The sequence below is a fragment of the Panthera leo genome, chromosome C1, assembly GCF_018350215.1.
Source record: "Panthera leo isolate Ple1 chromosome C1, P.leo_Ple1_pat1.1, whole genome shotgun sequence".
NCBI classification, from domain to species: Eukaryota; Metazoa; Chordata; class Mammalia; order Carnivora; family Felidae; genus Panthera; species Panthera leo.
The window spans coordinates 187,976,714-187,996,123 of record NC_056686.1 but is presented as its reverse complement, the minus strand read 5'-3'; the positions used below and the strand labels follow the sequence as shown (position 1 = coordinate 187,996,123).

The 19,410-nt window shown below is 35.1% G+C and overlaps 1 protein-coding gene and 1 non-coding gene across 3 annotated transcripts in view; one reads left to right on the top strand and one right to left on the bottom strand.

The window, feature by feature from the left end:
- The first annotated feature begins 5,675 nt into the window (after positions 1-5,675).
- On the top strand, positions 5,676-5,780 carry LOC122228948. Its single transcript, XR_006206831.1, has one exon. It is a non-coding gene; the product is annotated as a U6 spliceosomal RNA (small nuclear RNA).
- Positions 5,781-11,024: 5,244 nt separating this feature from the next.
- The window catches only part of NBEAL1 (neurobeachin like 1), a 179,707-nt gene continuing 171,321 nt past the window's right edge, over positions 11,025-19,410 (bottom strand). For both annotated transcript variants that reach the window (XM_042949777.1, XM_042949778.1), the window contains one exon: positions 11,025-18,447. In XM_042949777.1, coding sequence (XP_042805711.1) covers positions 18,346-18,447 — 102 coding nt within the window. In that variant the 3' untranslated portion in view covers positions 11,025-18,345. The remainder of the gene's footprint in view (positions 18,448-19,410) is intronic.

Here is a 19,410-nt window from a genome sequence, read left to right as displayed (position 1 = left end):
ATCTGAGTGTGGTTTTGATTTGTATTTCCCTGATAAGGAGCGATGTTGAACATCTTTTCATGTGCCTGTTGGCCATCTGGATGTCTTCTTTAGAGAAGTGTCTATTCATGTTTTCTGCCCATTTCTTCACTGGGTTATTTGTTTTTGGGTGTGGAGTTTGGTGAGCTCTTTATAGATTTTGGATACTAGCCCTTTGTCCGATATGTCATTTGCAAATATCTTTTCCCATTCCGTTGGTTGCCTTTTAGTTTTGTTGGTTGTTTCCTTTGCTGTGCAGAAGCTTTTTATCTTCATAAGGTCGCAGTAATTCATTTTTGCTTTTAATTCCCTTGCCTTTGGGGATGTGTCGAGTAAGAGATTGCTACGGCTGAGGTCAGAGAGGTCTTTTCCTGCTTTCTCCTCTAGGGTTTTGATGGTTTCCTGTCTCACATCCTCAGGTCCTTTATCCATTTTGAGTTTATTTTTGTGAATGGTGTGAGAAAGTGGTCTAGTTTCAACCTTCTGCATGTTGCTGTCCAGTTCTCCCAGCACCATTTGTTAGACTGTCTTTTTTCCATTGGATGTTCTTTCCTGCTTTGTCAAAGATGAGTTGGCCATACGTTTGTGGGTCTAGTTCTGGGGTTTCTATTCTATTCCATTGGTCTATGTGTCTGTTTTTGTGCCAATACCATGCTGTCTTGATGATGACAGCTTTGTAGTAGAGGCTAAAGTCTGGGATTGTGATGCCTCCAGCTTTGGTCTTCTTCTTCAAAATTACTTTGGCTATTCGGGGCCTTTTGTGGTTCCATATGAGTTTTAGGATTGCTTGTTCTGGTTTCGAGAAGAATGCTGGTGCAATTTTGATTGGGATTGCATTGAATGTGTAGATAGCTTTGGGTAGTATTGAGATTTTGACAATATTTATTCTTCCAATCCATGAGCAGGGAATGTCTTTCCATTTCTTTATATCTTCTTCAATTACCTTCATAAGCTTTCTATAGTTTTCAGCATACAGATCTTTTACATCTTTGGTTAGATTTATTCCTAGGTATTTTATGCTTCTTGGTGCAATTGTGAATGGGATCAGTTTCTTTATTTGTCTTTCTGTTGCTTCATTGTTAGTGTATAAGAATGCAACTGATTTCTGTACATTGATTTTGTATCCTGCAACTTTGCTGAATTCATGTATCAGTTCTAGCAGACTTTTGGTGGAGTCTGTCGGATTTTCCATGCATAATATCATGTCATCTGCAAAAAGTGAAAGCTTGACTTCATCTTTGCCAATTTTGATGCCTTTGATTTCCTTTTGTTGTCTGATTGCTGATGCTAGAACTTCCAACACTGTGTTAAACAACAGCGGTGAGAGTGGGCATCCCTGTCGTGTTCCTGATCTCAGGGAAAAAACTCTCAGTTTTTCCCCATTGAGGATGATGTTAGCTGTGGGCTTTTCATAAATGGCTTTTATGATCTTTAAGTATGTTCCTTCTATCCCGACTTTCTCAAGGGTTTTTATTAAGAAAGGGTGCTGGATTTTGTCAAAGGCCTTTTCTGCATCGATTGACAGGATCATATGGTTCTTCTCTTTTTTTTTGTTAATGTGATGTATCACGTTGATTGATTTGCGAATGTTGAACCAGCCCTGCATCCCAGGAATGAATCCCACTTGATCATGGTGAATAATTCTTTTTATATGCTGTTGAATTCGATTTGCTAGTATCTTATTGAGAATTTTTGCATCCATATTCATCAGGGGTATTGGCCTGTAGTTCTCTTTTTTTACTGGGTCTCTGTCTGGTTTAGGAATCAAAGTAATGCTGGCTTCATAGAATGAGTCTGGAAGTTTTCCTTCCCTTTCTATTTCTTGGAATAGCTTGAGAAGGATAGGTATTATCTCTGCTTTAAATGTCTGGTAGAACTCCCCTGGGAAGCCATCTGGTCCTGGACTCTTATTTGTTGGGAGATTTTTGATAACCAAATTCAATTTCTTCTCTGGTTATGGGTCTGTTCAAGCTTTCTATTTCCTCCTGATTGAATTTTGGAAGAGTGTGGGTGTTTAGGAATTTGTCCATTTCTTCCAGGTTGTCCAATTTGTTGGCATATAATTTTTCATAGTATTCCCTGATAATTGTTTGTATCTCTGAGGGATTGGTTGTAATAATTCCATTTTCATTCATGATTTTATCTATTTGGGTTCATCTCCCTTTTCTTTTTGAGAAGCCTGGCTAGAGGTTTGTCAATTTTGTTTATTTTTTCAAAAAACCAACTCTTGGTTTCGTTGATCTGCTCTACAGTTTTTTTAGATTCTATATTGTTTATTTCTGCTCTGATCTTTATTATTTCTCTTCTTCTGCTGGGTTTAGGCTGCCTTTGCTGTTCTGCTTCTATTTCCTTTAGGTGTGCTGTTAGATTTTGTATTTGGGATTTTCCTTGTTTCTTGAGATAGGCCTGGATTGCGATGTATTTTCCTCTCAGGACTGCCTTTGCTGTATCCCAAAGCGTCTGGATTGTTGTATTTTCATTTTCAGTTGTTTCCATATATTTTTTAATTTCTTCTCTAATTGCCTGGTTGACCCACTCATTCTTTAGTAGGGTGTTCTTTAACCTCCATGCTTTTGGAGGTTTTCCAGACTTTTTCCTGTGGTTGATTTCAAGCTTCATAGCATTGTGGTCTGAAAGTATGCATGGTATAATTTCAATTCTTGTAAACTTATGAAGGTCTGTTTTGTGACCCAGTATATGATCTATCTTGGAGAATGTTCCATGTGCACTCAAGAAGAAAGTATATTCTGCTGCTTTGGGATGCAGATTTCTAAATATATCTGTCAAGTCCATCTGATCCAATGTATCATTCAGGGCCCTTGTTTCTTTATTGATCATGTGTCTAGATGATCTATCCATTTCTGTAAGTGGAGTGTTAAAGTCCCCTGCAATAACATTCTTATCAATAAGGTTGCTTATGTTTATGAGTAATTGTTTTATATATTTGGGGGCTCCAGTATTCGGCGCATAGACATTTATAATTGTTAGCTCTTCCTGATGGATAGACCCTGTAATTATTATATAATGCCCTTCTTCATCTCTTGCTACAGCCTTTAATTTAAAGTCTAGTTTGTCTGATATAAGTATGGCTACTCCAGCTTTCTTTTGGCTTCCAGTAGCATGATAAATAGTTCTCCATCTCCTCACTCTCAATCTAAAGGTGTCCTCAGATCTAAAATGAGTCTCTTGTAGACAGCAAATAGATGGGTCTTGTTTTTTTATCCATTCTGATACCCTATGTCTTTTGGTTGGTGCATTTAATCTATTTACATTCAGTGTTATTATAGAAAGATATGGGTTTAGAGTCATTGTGATGTCTGTATGTTTTATGCTTGTAGTGATGTCTCTGATACTTTGTCTCACAGGATCCCCCTTAGGATCTCTTGTAGGGCTGGTTTAGTGGTGACAAATTCCTTCAGTTTTTGTTTGTTTGGGAAGACCTTTATCTCTCCTTCTATTCTAAATGACAGACTTGCTGGATAAAGGATTCTCGGCTGCATATTTTTTCTGTTTAGCACACTGAAGATATCGTGCCAAGCCTTTCTGGCCTGCCAAGTTTCAAAAGAGAGATCAGTCACGAGTCTTATAGGTCTCCCTTTATATGTGAGGGCACGTTTATCCCTTGCTGCTTTCAGAATTTTCTCTTTATCCTTGTATTTTGCCAGTTTCACTATGATATGTCGTGCAGAAGATCGATTCAAGTTACGTCTGAAGGGAGTTCTCTGTGCCTCTTGGATTTCAATGCCTTTTTCCTTCCCCAGTTCAGGGAAGTTCTCAGCTATTACTTCTTCAAGTACCCCTTCAGCACCTTTCCCTCTCTCTTCCTCCTCTGGGATACCAATTATGCATATATTATTTCTTTTTAGTGTATCACTTAGTTCTCTAATTTTCCCCTCATACTCCTGGATTTTTTTATCTCTCTTTTTCTCAGCTTCCTCTTTTTCCATAACTTTATCTTCTAGTTCACCTATTCTCTCCTCTGCCTCTTCAATCCGAGCTGTCGTTGTTTCCATTTTGTTTTGCATTTCGTTTAAAGCGCTTTTCAGCTCCTCGTGACTGTTCCTTAGTCCCTTGATCTCTGTAGCAAGAGATTCTCTGCTGTCCTCTATACTGTTTTCAAGCCCAGCAATTAATTTTATGACTATTATTCTAAATTCACTTTCTGTTATATTATTTAAATCCTTTTTGATCAGTTCATTAGCTGTTGTTATTTCCTGGAGATTCTTCTGAGGGGAATTCTTCCGTTTGGTCATTTTGGATAGTCCCTGGAGTGGTGGGGACCTGCAGGGCACTTCCCCTGTGCTGTGGTGTATAACTGGAGTTGGTGGGTGGGGCCGCAGTCAGACCTGATGTCTGCCCCCAGCCCACTGCTGGGGCCACAGTCAGACTGGTGTGTGCCTTCTCTTCCCCTCTCCTAGGGGCGGGATTCACTGTGGGGTGGCGTGGCCCGTCTGGGCTACTTGCACACTGCCAGGCTTGTGGTGCTGGGGATCTGGTGTATTAGCTGGGGTGGGTAGGCAAGGTGCACGGGGGCAGGAGGGGCAGGCTTAGCTCGCTTCTCCTTAGGTGATCCACTTCAGGAGGGGCCCTGTGGCAGCGGGAGGGAGTCAGATCCGCTGCCGGAGGTTTGGCTCCGCAGAAGCACAGAGTTGGGTGTTTGCGAGGAGCGAGCAAGTTCCCTGGCAGGAACTGGTTCCCTTTGGGATTTTGGCTGGGGGATGGGCGAGGGAGATGGCACTGGCGAGCGCCTTTGTTCCCCACCCAAACTGAGGGCTCAGCAGCTCTCCCTCCCTTTGTCCTCCAGCCTTCCCGCTTTCTGAGCAGGGCTGTTAGCTTATGACCTCCCAGAAGCTAAGTCGCGCTTGCTGTCAGAACACACTCCATCCTGCCCCTCCGCTTTTGCCAGCCAGACTCGGGGGCTCTGCTTGGCCGGCGGGCCGCCCCTCCGCCCCGGCTCCCTCCCGCCAGTCCGTGGAGCGCGCACCGCCTCGCCGCCCTTCCTACCCTCTTCAGTGGGCCTCTCGTCTGCGCTTGGCTCCGGAGACTCCGTTCTGCTAATCCTCTGGCGGTTTTCTGGGTTATTTAGGCAGGTATAGGTGGAACCTCTCTATTTTTAACTTTTTGAGGAACCTCCATTCTGTTTCCCAGAGTGGCTGCAGCAGTTTGCATTCCCACCAGCAGTGCAAAACAGATCCTCTTTCTCCACATCCTCACCAGCCTCTGTTGTTGCCTGAGTTGTTAATTTTAGCCATTCTTACTGGTGTGAGGTGGTATCTCATTGTGGTTTTGATTTGTATTTCCCTGATGATGAGTGATGTTGAGCATCTTTTCATCACATAAAAGTCTTTTAGAAATTTCTCTTGGGTCAGTTACATCATAAGAGATTGCCTTTTATCCGGAGGAACTCCCATATCCCCTCATTATCTCCAGGCTTATAGAGAGAGTTAAACTCCTCATGGCCCACAAAGAGAAATGCCTAATCAGTTCCTAGAGGAAATAACCTAACAGTGGCATTTCAACAAAAAGAGGCTAGTGGTGGAGCACCCCCAGCAGAATGGAGGAATTTATTACTGACATTTTTATAATTTCCAGCACATGGTGATAATAAAAAGAAGACATTTAGTTGGTTTATTATTCTTTAAAATTCTCTACACACAGTGCTCACTTCAGCAGCACATATACTAAAATTGGAATGATAGAGAAGATTAGCATGGCCCTTAAGCAAGGATGACATGCAAATTCATGAAGTGTTGCATATTTTAAAAAATAATAAAAATAAAATTCTGTACACACAATGCACCCCCTTTTGTCTGAACCTGGAGCAGAACACTACATCAAACAAACAGTAAGGCCTTGTTAATTTGTGTCAGAGAGAACATAGGTGGATTCTAGGCATGTCTGTTTAAAAAGAAGAAAATATAAAGGCTAGGAAGGGCAAGTATACTTATATGGTTTCATTCATTCAGGCTTTGAGATTTTAGTGTTACATTGAGCACCTGATATTGGATCTGAATGTGCTTGTTTGGTTAACTGAAGCCTGGATTGAATACTGGCCAACAGTCATTCAAGTTGAGATGCCAGATATTTCCTGGCAGGGAGTCAGCAAACTAAGGAATTGGAGCCCCATCTGTTTTTTGTAAATAAAGTTTTATGGGAAGACAGCTATGCTCATTTATTTATGTATTGTCTATGGCTGCTTTCATGCCACAATGGCAGAACTGAATAGTTGTGATAGAGACCACATGGCTCTCAAAGCCTAAAATATTATCTGGTCCTTTAACAGAAAAAGCTTGTGGGTCCCTGCTGTAGGGGAAAGAAATCTACAGATTTAGGGAGATGGGAATGTTGGTATGGATTTTGTTGACATGTCAAAATACTTTAGAACTCACAAAGGAAGTTAACAAACTGTTACATAAGTGATATTCTATCTTTCTGCCCTAAAATTATACCTTCATAATGTCAAATTTAAAATATGTGTAAACTATGGTTTTTATGATTGAAAGTCAATAAACTAACAAAGATAGGTGAACTTAGTTATTGCACGTGCCTAGGTATTCTAGAATGGTCTAGTGTGTTTGGATACAAAATAAAATATAGACACATAATTCAGAAATTATTTGTTTTATAAAGTTAATTTTTCATTTCAGCAGTATCTCTTTTTATAATCAAGATTTCACATCTTTTGTTCCTGGCAGTGTTTTCCTGGCAGTAATGCCAAATTAGCTTATCTTGGGTCATAGGATTTCTTGGATAGATTTTTTTAAATATAATCTTTTCAGGGGCACCTGGGTGGCTCAGTCGGTTAAGTGTCCGACTTCAGTTCAGGTCATGATCTCACGGTTCGTGGGTTCAGGCCCACGTCAGGCTCTGTGCCGACAGCTCAGAGCCTGGAGCCTGCTTCGGATTCTGTGTCTCCCTCTTTCTCTGCCCCTCCCCTGCTCACACTCTCTCTCTCTCTCAAAAAATAAAAATTAAAAAAAATTTTTTTTCAAGTTATTGAGGCATAATACATATAAATGATAATTTTTAAATTCTTTTCAATTGGAGAATTTTTCTTTGTTCAGAGAGTAGGGAATAATTTGGCTCAGGTAGCAAAAAAAATGCATAACTGCTATGTACTATTTTCCACATTCATTAGTGTATCAGGCTGAATAATGGCACCCAAATATGTCCACATCCTAATCTCTGGAATTTGTAAATGTTATTTTACATGGTAAAATACACTTTGCAGAGGTGATTAAACTAAAACTCTTGAAATGGAAATATCAAGTTGGATTATTCATGTGGGCTCAACATAATCACAATAGTCCTAATAGGAAGGACACAAGAAAAGTCAGAAACAAACTGAACTGAATCACTGAAACTGATTTCTAACTTCTGACCTCCAGAATTGTAAAAGTGAATTTATGTTGTTTTAAACCACTAAATTTGTGCCAATTTGTTATAGCACCAACAGGAATGTAGTATAATGACCTTTAAATAAAATGACACAACTTAAAGAATATCTATCAGTTAAATACTATTTTATAGTAATTAGATTCAGGGTATTAGCTATTCACTTCAAAGAAACTTACTTCACCTCTCTTCCTAAAAAAAAGGTTACTCCTTGCCAAGGAAGTAATTTCTCTTTTGTGTCAGATTATCTAAGCAACTGATCTCCTTGAATAAGATTTTTCTCTATATTTTAGTCTGTGTTGCCATAACATTATATGTATCATATATTCCCTTAATAGTGTATAACTTATTATTAATCTTTTGGTACATTTTTATGAAGAATTCCATACTTGTTACCTAACACTTTAACATATATAGCACAATAATCTGGATCCCTACAACCAGTATGTCATTTGGCCTACTTTCATTAAAGTGAAATTAAAATTATGTATTACAACAGTGTATTTCTTTTTAAAAAATTTTTTGGTTTATGATGTTATGAATCACAGCTTACCTAACAAGCATCCTACTACATCTCATCACACATCCTTCAGATGATTGCCTGTGTCTGCTCTGATTAATGATGTGCTGGACTTACAATTTACACTCACAGGGCAGTCAATGATCCCTTATTTTCTTGTTCTGACTTTTTTTTTAATTTACTCTTTTAGTAATATCTACACCCAAATATGGGGCTCAAACTCATGACCCGAAGACCATGAGTTACAAGCTCTTCCAACTGAGCCAGCCCGGTGCCCTCTAATAGTGTGTTTCTTACCTCTGATCCTTTAATGTTATTTCATTTGATCCCTAAACATCATTAACACTCTATTTTACACATGAAATAACTAAAACCAGATAGGTTTAAGTGTCTTACTCTAAGTCATAGAGGTACTTTATAGGAGAAATGTAAATTGAAGCCAGATGTTTTGTTCCAGACCTGAGCTCTTTCACTGGATCCCATTCTATTAAAGACATATGATAATATCTGAGAATCTTGACCAATATTGATGGGTAGATCAAAATTTCCCATTTCAATATACTTAAAAAAATAGTAGTGACCTTAGTACATTAGGATCTGTTAACAGTATGTAAGACAACTATGAGAAATTAAAGAATGAGGGTTGTCTTGGGATGCCTGGGTGGCTCAGTTAGTTGAGCATCCGACTTCAGCTCGGGTCATGATCTCAAGGCTTGTGAGTTCGAGCCCCTCATTGGGCTGACCTCTATTGCTGGAAAGCCTGCTTGGGATCCTCTGAGTCCTCTCTCTCTGCCCTCCACCACTTGGGCGCACAATCTTTCTCTCAAAAATAAAAAAAAAATGAGGTTGTCTTAGGAAGGAAACCACTAGAAAACACTGCATTATAAATTAATTTGCACTGTAACTTATATAGGTCACTCTTGTGAACTTGTGTCAATTAGCATTCCCAAGTTTGATTTTCTTTAGGATAGTGATAGCGCCGATTCCCAAACCATCACAAGTTCATCACGGTAACACCATCTGGAGAAAGCCTGTACCTGGATAAATCTCCCCATGTGACTATGGCTCTAATTAATAAGACTGTTAGTTAATATTCTCACTATTCATTTAGTCAGTATGGGAAAACAAAAGTATTTGCATATAACACAACCTCTCAAAATGATTTTGGGTTTTAATGAAAATTTAGATTGTCTTCTCAAATAAAAGTTCCTTATGACCCACATACTCCCTTTCAGATGTAAATTCTGATAGTTTTTAAGCTGTCAATGTCCATTTTCAACCTGTTTGACACTGTTCAAGTTCTCATTAAACACATTCTTATGTGTTTTCCCATATGTAAATGCCTCTGTGATGTTGCTTTAAGTATTCTGACTAAAGATGCTTAAATAGGATTCTGCAACTATTGTTCTAGGTTAAATAACTAAACCCATCTTTCTTCTCTTTAATCATCATGCCATATGCATAGGAATGACTTGGCACACTATTTTCTTCTGAGAATCCATGATTTTTTGAAAATTTATTCTGACAGAGAGTGTGCCAACAGGGGAGGGGAAGAGAGAGAGGGAGAGAATCCCAAGCAGGCTCCACACTGTCAGCACAGAGCCCAATGCAGGGCTCAAACCCACAAACTGTGAGATCATGACCTGAGCTGAAGTCAAGAGTCAGACACTTAACTGACTGAGCCACCCAGGCACACTTGAGAATCCATGATTTGTTAAATGATTTGGGACGTAAGTTAAAGTTGAATACTGTAAGAAGGCACTTACTTTCAAAAAAGAAGTTTCTATCACTAGATCATGAAAAATGCTAATTCACAAATTTTTTGAGGCCTTCCTCTCACTCTCCAATTTCTGCAAAGTTACAATTGAACCACTTTTGAAGGGACACTTTCTATTGTTGTTGTTGTTGTTTTTTTAATTTTAAAATGTTTATTCATTTTTGAATGAGATAGGGAGACCCAGAATCCGAAGCAGGCTCCAGGCTCAGAGCTGTCAGCAAAGAGCCTGACACAGGGCTCGACCCCATGAACCATGAGATCATGACCTGAGCCAGTCAGATGCTTAACCAACTGAGCCAGCTAGGTGCCCCTGACACAACTTTAGAAAATGCACCAAACATACTGTGAGGTAAAGAGTTTTACAAGTATTGAATAGACTGTCAAAATTATTCTAATATGTTTAGTAGTGAAAAAAGTAGTAAAAAAATTTCATAATAAAAGGTTTCAAAAAATGGTTTAGGGGCACCTGGGTGGCTCAGTCGGTTGAGCGTCCGACTTCGGCTCAGGTCATGATCTTGTGGTCTGTGAGTTCCAGCCCCGCATTGGGCTCTGTGCTGACAGCTCAGAGCCTGGAGCCTGCTTCGGATTCTGTGTCTCCCTCTCTCTCTGGCCCTCCCCCGTTCATGCTCTGTCTCTCTCTGTCTCAAAAATAAATAAACATTTCAAAAAATGGTTTAATTTCTCATCAAATGAATGATACATAGTGAGAAAATATAACTCCAGTATAATTGCATAAAATAAATACATCTGTTTGATGCTTGGTATGGCATTATTGACTTCTTTCAGAGAAGCAAGGCAGTCTTACTATTTTTTTTTAATGTTTATTTATTTTTGAGAGAGAGAGAGAGAGCATGAACAGGGGAGGGGACAGAGAGAGAGGGAGACACAGAATCTGAAGCAGGCTCCAGGCTCCAAGGTGTCAGCAAAAAGCCAGAGGCGGGGCTCGAACCCACGAACCATGAGATCATGACCTGAGCCGAAGTTGGACTCAATGGACTGAGCGGCCCAGGTGTCCCAAGGCAGCCTTAATTAAGCCTTTAAATAACATGGCTTTGTCCTGTGACTAAAAGTGTAGTATCATGCAAAGATGGTATTAGGCTACAAAAAGGTTAATGTTCATTTCTGTTGTGTTGTTACTCTAGATCTAGAAACAAAAGTACTAAAAACCTTAAACTACTAAAAAAGTACTAGAACAGAGCTTAGAATTCTGTTTTATTATGGATTAAATTTTATTAACCCTAACAAACACAGGAGAATTAGGTCAACATTTAGACTGTCAAAAGTTGATGAATAAAAGATTTTAATTATATGAAAGGAAATAAAAGTTTTAAAAAACTCAGCTCAATGTATTATTTAACTACAAATGGAAATCTCTTATGATCATTAACCGAGGGAGGAAAACGTAACTATGTTTCTAGGGAGATTTATAACCAAAGGCTTAATATCTGTTTTATGTATGACAAAAACTGGTCAATTAACATAATCTTTATCTTGTACACATAGGACTACAGAAGAGATTCTCAACGAAAGAAGCAGTGATTACTGCTTAACAAAAACTGTATTCAATCCCTTGCCCAAATAATTTAGCCATGGCTAAGTTCTAATCAGACCATGAAGTGACAATTACAGATAAACTGAAGAAAGTAACATCATTTTTTTATTTGATTTAAACCCATTTAATACACAAAGCTAATGTATTATGTACAAAATAAATGTACATTCTTAAAAGCTGTTAGAATACAAATTTCCAAAGGACTAAAAAAAGTGCAAAATTCTCAATTATCTTCAATCATGCTATACAGAAACAAATATTAGCTCATATATACACACTGAAAAATTTTAAAACAGCACTCAATGTAACAAAATAAAATATACAACTTATATATTTAATCTTAAAAGGACGAGGAAGCAAAGAATGTATTGCACCAAATTAACAGTAACTTCATTTTAATGAGAAGACTAATCAAAATTTACACATTTTTATTAAATCTAAAATTTTCTCAACTTTAAGACCACTTTTTTTGGCATACAAATATTGAGTCACAGTTTGCAGTCAATAATTAGATATAAATAAGGCTTGATATTCTTTCTCATGGTCAATTCCAGTAATATAAATGAGAAGGACCATTTTATGATAACTACACAACTTTCTGAATTCCTTAAATATTTAAGTAGCAGCACGATTTGCAAGTGTTTTTTTTTTAAACAAGTAATTCCGAATTTTCAGCTATCCTCCTTTATGTGCATATATATGCATTCAAGTCACTGTCACCATCTGTGATAACACTGAAATGTTCCTGTTTAATCTGGGTTCCAGAAAAACTGACATAAGAGACAAACATATATGTTTGATAGTTTTCTGTCTTAATTGATTCATTTCTGTAGCAAAGCATCTGATAGAAAAGGACTGTCTAGCTAGATCTCTGCTTACTTTTTGCTAATTGTTTTACTCCAACTATATAAAAAGCGTACAACTGGGGAAAAGAAAGCCATACTCAAGAGTTTCTGAAGACAACAGAGCAGCCATACAGTTTTGTAAGTTTTTCTTACATAAAGCTAACTATAAAATAAACAGTATCCAAAGATATTTTTGGTGATAGTATTTCTGAATCACAGAAAACAGTAAAATGCAGAATATGGAAGAAAAAGTCTAAAATGTAAAAGATCTTTGATAGTAACATCTTTGCTGTAATATGCCATAATTTTGGAAAAAGGTAGACACTATTATAAATATTTAAAAAAGCAATCAAAACCCCAGAGGAAGAAATAGTTATTCTCTTTAATCCCTATATAAAAAATTAAGAGGCTGAATTTTTTCAGTTAAGTGTGACAACTGGTATCTCCTTACCAGAACCATTTTCTGAAGTATTTATTGATTAATATAATTTTAGCATTCTGAAGAGCAAAATGGCAGCCATCACAGATAAGTTCTTTTCCTTCAAAATGCAAGATGTGCATATGTTGAATTTGTAGGTTGAGCCCCCTAAGTCTTAAAACACATTGCTTGGATGGTGTGGGAAATATTTCCAAGGGAAGGAACATAAAAAAATAGCATTTTAATATTACCTAGTTAATACACTGGCTATCAGAGAACCTCTGGTTTTAATACATATTAAGTTGAAAGATATTATTGCCAAAATAAAATTTTAAAACGTCCACTTGGAATAAGACTTTTAAAGTTTTTATTTAAAACAACAAAATATAATTTTATTTTTCAACCCTACCTAAATCCTAACTTGTTTTTTGTTCTCAAATTACAATGCTACATTGGAATAAGGAGATAATCATTTTGTATGTTCAAAAATAGTTATAAATTTTAAATAATGTGACAGCCATTATATTATAAGTGAAAACACACAAACAAACACACCCCAAACTCCATTAATAGTCAACTTTGAAAACCGAATGGGTAATTCTTTCAATGACGTAACTGTGCTGTTGTTAGTGTTATTATGGTAATATTTACAAAGTAAGTTTCCAAGGAACATTAAAACTATACCACAGAAAACAAATGTTAGATTAGTAACTTTCTACTTGTTCCTTTGAATTTTCAGTTCTTAAGATTATAGGCATTAAGACAAAAGTAAACGCAGTTGATTTCTGTCCTTTTATTTTTTACTACAGCCATTTGCTTCATAGGTCAAAATCCTGTTTAGAATCACCCACATGTAACAAATATCAGTGAGATAACCTAAGATATGTCTGATGATTTATACAATCTAACCAAAAAATGTATAATATAGCCACTTTTACACAGGTTCTTATACTGAAGAAAATCATGTAACTCCTATATCTAGGATGGCCTTATATTTTTAATGTAGAAAATTGCATTGTTTCCAATATATGCCTAAATATCTTAAATGTCAATGCTTTATTTTCTGAAATACTAGGACTTTTTATATGAAAAAAATTAAAGATTATTTCCATAAAGTCATCAGAAGTACTTAGGGAATATATATACCCAATGCTTTTTAATTAGAAAAATTATATCATTTCCTTTAAGGCTATAAGAGATCCAATTGTATTTTTAAACCTAGCATTTTGTAAATCATGCTTTTTATTGATACTTGAAAATGTTACCAAATTCAAATATGCAAAAATATTCACTAACAGTCACTAGGAACTAATATAAGCAAACAGCATATCTTTTTTGTTGGAACCACTATTAGTTAGAATATTCAAATATGACAGGTTTGAAGAAAATTATAAGAATGATGCAACTGAAAAGGAAATTTGGTTGTTGTGGTGGCAAGCAAAATGAAGATAGGAAAGCCATTCCAAGCAAATTTTAGACAAAATGTTTCCAAGGACAATGATTAAACCTAGTTTCATATAAGCCTGTGAATATGCAATGATTCCTAAAAATGGATGGATATAATTTCTATAGCAGAAAATATTTTAAGACAATATATAAATTCTGGGATAATTTTTTTTTGTACCAAGAGATTCAGAAAGTCCAGAACAGTGCCTAAACTTCTGTGTGTGTGTGTGTGTGTGTGTGTGTGTGTGTGTGTGTCTATCTATCTATCTTCATGGACAAGTCTGATCTACAATCTCAATGAAGAAACATTGGCTTAGAAAATGCTGGATTCAAATTAAAGAACTAAAGTTGTGGCCAACATTTTAACAATATTGAAATGATGACTGGTAACACTGTACTGTTGTTGCAACAATGTCATCAGAAAAAGCACCACCAGGACTCTGATACAGAAAAACTCTTCAGAACAATGTTCTGGATGGGATCAAATTTAAAGCAAAGCAAATGGTGGGTACATACGATAAACGAATTAGGCAAAAAAGAATACTGAGAGTGGATATTTGTTGAGAGTGATAAATATTTAAGATTGGCTACTTACTGGGAAAGAACAGAGTCAGTGGATGAAAGGAACAGTAAGTAAATTAGGACAAGCTAGGAGTCTGGCTGATAGAGGAAAACAAAGGATTAGATTTAGAAAAGAAAAATAATTTATTTCATTTCTTATATCAAAAATTACATCCTACAGACAGGTTTAAGAATTAATGGAAGACAAATTTACTGATGTATTTGAAGAGACCAACCTTCACTCACTCGTACACATAGCCTATGATAGTACATATTATCTAATATTTATGTTTAATATAGTCCATGTACTTGCATCTTTTCATTGGAAAGGTGATAAAGACAATGCTACTCATTTCGTGAAAGTAAATATATAAAAGGAGTTAACCTCTTTAAATTTAACTAGAAGATTTTCATGAGTGATTTCTTTGGTCACAATATAAAATACACTTCAGGACAAAGGCCATGTGTCGATCATCATTAAATAAAAATCTGGTATTCAAGTTAAAATTTTCTCTGCTTACTCCTATTCAAGTAAAATATAAAAAAAAATCTTAGCTTAAGATTTAACTTTCAAATCTGAATTCTAATTAATTATGAGGGTACACTTATTGCTTCAGAAATGTAAAAGTAACTTTCAATACCAGTCTCTTAAGGATAATTGTTGTACGCCTAACAGAAAAAAAGGAAGCCTCACTGATGTTTCTTGCTGATGACACATGAATATCTGGCATTTTTCTCTCTGACAAAAGGCTGTGACCTAAAAAAAAAACCACTGTGACCTAATGGAAGTTAATAGATAGACACTTAATAATAGCTGACACAAGCTTCCTAGGCTTAAAAAGATTTTAAACCAATTGGACAAGCTTTATTTTTATATACTTTTCTAATTCCCATGCCCTGATCTATTTTTCCTTCTCTCCTCCAATTTTATCTAAGTAATGACAGAATACTGATTGGAGAGTTGAAAATTTGCTTTATTTTCTAAATGAACACAGGTATTATATGCTTTAATATTTTAAATCTCACTTTCTAAAAGTAAAATTATTATTTTAGTATAAATCTCTTCCTATCACAGGATGCTGAGATTTTTATTTCCATCATTATTACCAGTGTCAAGAAACAAAAGCAGATGAAAGTTTCTTTAGACAACAAACTTCATAGCAGCCAAGTTGGGATACTGTATTTATCAACTGAAATGTCTACTTGTTATTCCATTTTCATCACACTGTTGTTCACTTCTCCCATTATATAAGCAGAAACCGTTTCTATGGATAACATCTAAATACACCAGAATCCCCAAAGTATATCTTTTCAGTGATTTTATCTGGTCATTTTTTGAATTAATTCAGTGGGCTACACTGTTTAAAAGAGGTTTATATTATTCAACTAATGGTTCTACGTTATTTGTTTAATAGATAAAGTTAACTTCCAGTCCTTTAGACTGTTGCTAGTATTATCAGATTTTCCCCAAAATCCTACATTTTTGGTTTTCACTTTTTTGGAAAAAGTAATATAAGGAAGAATTCCATAGCTCTAAACATCTATTGTTAGTCTAGGTAGGATATTTATTTTACTGTGAACAAAGGGTCTTCTATTTGTGATATAAAATGAATACTGCTTGTTTGGTTCTTCAATCTAAAAAGCAGCAAAGTAAAACACCATAAATTTAGGAATTTTTCCCTGGTAATTTTAAAACATCATAAATTTAGGAATTTTTCCCTAATAATTTCAGTTAAACTTCTTTGTAACTTTCCAAAATAATTCTAAAACCATTATTAAGTAACCTTAAAATAAAGAAGGCAACACTATACCACAGTCAATGGATAAGTAAGCAAAAGAAAAATTTCCAAAGTTTTGATTCAGAAAAGTTTTTTTAAAAATTAACATTTAAAATACCCCAAATCAATCATGTTGGTTTTGCTGACTTGAAGCCTTCTAAAAAATGTAATAGAAAAAATAAAATGAAATAAATAGAAGCAATAAATTCAATAAATCATAATTATCTTTACTGATTTGAGACATTTTCATCACAAATTCCTGAAACCCTTAAAAAGGAAATCTTCACATTTATATGTGCTCTATTTTATACTTGCTGCACCAGTTTGTTTCAGTGTTACTTATCTAAAACATGGTTTTTTGTTTTTGTTTTCACTGAATAAAACAGAGGATTTTAAATAATTGTAAAGAAAATTCTTCTACAAATTTTTATTAGTCCTGACTTGAACAGATCATATCTATTCAAAAAGCTTCCCTAAACAGAATCCTTTACTTCTCATAAATTTTTTACTCATTCACAGAATTATAAAGAAAAGGGTAATAGATACTGGGGGCAACAGAAGAATTGCAGAGGGAAAGGTTCTCAAAGATTCCATGGAGAAGAGAATTGGCTGTAAGGAAATCTATGATTTGTGGAATAAAAAGGAATATTATTTTATAAGAAGCTATTATTATCTTTTTTCCCCCTTCTGATCAGAAACCCCTTTATGAAAGCCACACACTCACTCACTCCTGAAAAAAAAACTGCAGTTAACACACAGAATTTCCACACAATTTCAGGGGATTCATAAATTACCCCAAACCCGTGGTATCTCAGATTAAGGACACTTGTAGTTGTAAAAGCTCTCTGACCTAACTCAAAAGGATGACCTTATAAAAGCACTAGGCTTATCAACCACTTTGAATTCCAAAATAAATTTATCAGCATTTTACTTTAAAATTTCGAACAGTAAAACATAATGTAACACTTAACTATGTATAATAAAATTAATTATAATCTTAAAAGTTATACATAACATGAAATAGAAACGTGTCTTTAACAATTACTATGTCTAAGTGACTACTTTAATGATGCATTATCTTTTTAATTCATGTATCAATCACATGGAAGTTCTAGGTAAAAATGTTAATGTATTTGGGTATCATTGCTAACACTTCTAATTATTGGGGAAACACAGTATTTGCTTAGTAAAGAATAAACCAAGAAATTTTGAACTTTGCAGATAATAAACTATGCTACTTAAAGGATCCAACTGTCAAAATCATAATCAGCATTTTTCCTTAATTATATTACTAATGAAATACACCTGCAAAATATATCTCAGCTTCTCTTATTCCTACTCAACCTTTATTATTTAAGCATATAATAATACATTTCAATAAGTTCTCATTAGTAATATGCTAGCAGTAGTGGAATGACCCAATGTACCGGTTTCAATAGTCTTATAGTCAACTTATCATGAAAACCTGGAATTTACACTGAGTTTTGAAAATCTAAGTGTGCAACAGATGCCTTTAAAATATTACCTCCAATCAGGAGTTCCATAAATAAACTGATATATTTTTAAATATGGTGGTCAGTAAATAGGAAAGTGATTAACTAAAGAATATATTAAAAGCCATGTCTCTCAACTGTCCCATCATCTGTACTATTTTATTAGAAATACCTTAAATTTTGTTGTTTGGAATAATAAGGGAATCATATGGTATTTCTTTATTTTTTAGAAGTTTTTTTTTTTAATGGATCTAATGATCTTTAGGAATGAACCACAAATCTAATTCAAATGTATTTTCTCAAATCCACCTTAGTGTAGACCAATAGTCAATACAACTGGATTTAATATTAACCAGAAATTTTTAAAGTGGCTAATAATACAACCTATGTCTTTATACACATTGCATATTCAATTTTGATAATCCCTAAATGATTTTCAGTGATAAAAGCCTTGAAGCATTCAGATAGTTGAGAGATGTGGTTAAAGTGACAAAGCAATAAATCAAGTTTCAGTTATCCATGACAGAAGATGGAAATAGTAATCACTTGGAATCTTGAGTATTATATTCAGTTTCTCCAGCTGAAATCTGGCTGAGCCGCTTGCTAGATCCCCACAATTTTCGAGAAAGCTGACCTGAACGCATCTGTTTAAGGTAATCCAGAGAAATGAACAACAGATGTGATTAAGAAAAAAAGAAAGAAAAAAAAGAAGTGAGACTGATATATAAGACACTGATTTTGTAGGATGCAGAATGTAAGAATGTAAGTTTTGTTAGCAGAATCATTCATATTAACATTTTAATGATTCTTGATTAATAATAATTAAAGAAAGGCTTCTCTATACCAATTGTCTTTCAACTGAGAAAGGTCTAAAGCCAATGTGTAAATTTTAAAATTAAATGTCCCAGTTTGTCCAAATTATCAGTCCTTTTCTTTATAAATTAAAGAAATATATTTCACAGTTCATTAAAATAATCTTCTGAATTTTACTTTAGCTAATAAGACACATAATTTTGAGGATTTTCTCCTTTTATATTTAAAGTACTATTGATGCTAATCACAGGATAATAAGGAAGTACAATAATGTTCTGATGGAAACAAAATAATTTTAGAGTATTTTGATATAAGAATTTCAAAAAATGACATTTAGCAACAAAATGATAAAATATAATTTAGAGAACAAGTATAGCATAAGCTCTCTGAAGGTGAGAATCACATTTGTTCACCATTAAATTTGTACCACCTAGCACGCTTCTCAGCACATAACAATTATTAATTAAATATTAATCCAATCGGTAAATAAATGCCCCTCTAAAAGTGCTTATAATTCTAGGTAAGGCAAAAAAGAATCCATGTGGGACACATTTCTCAAACTAACAATATGACTTGTTGGAATTACTTTCCCAAGTATAATCTATTTTTTATTTGTCTGCCAGCCTTTTTTAATGGTTACCCTCCTCTAGGGTACATTTATTAAAGGGATAAAAAAAAAAAAAAACAAGCCTCATGCAAAGACTCTTTAGCATGCTTGTTTTGCATTTTCATTTCCAGAAACATGATTTCCATTAATCTATTATCACTTTACCATATGATTAATAAACATGAAT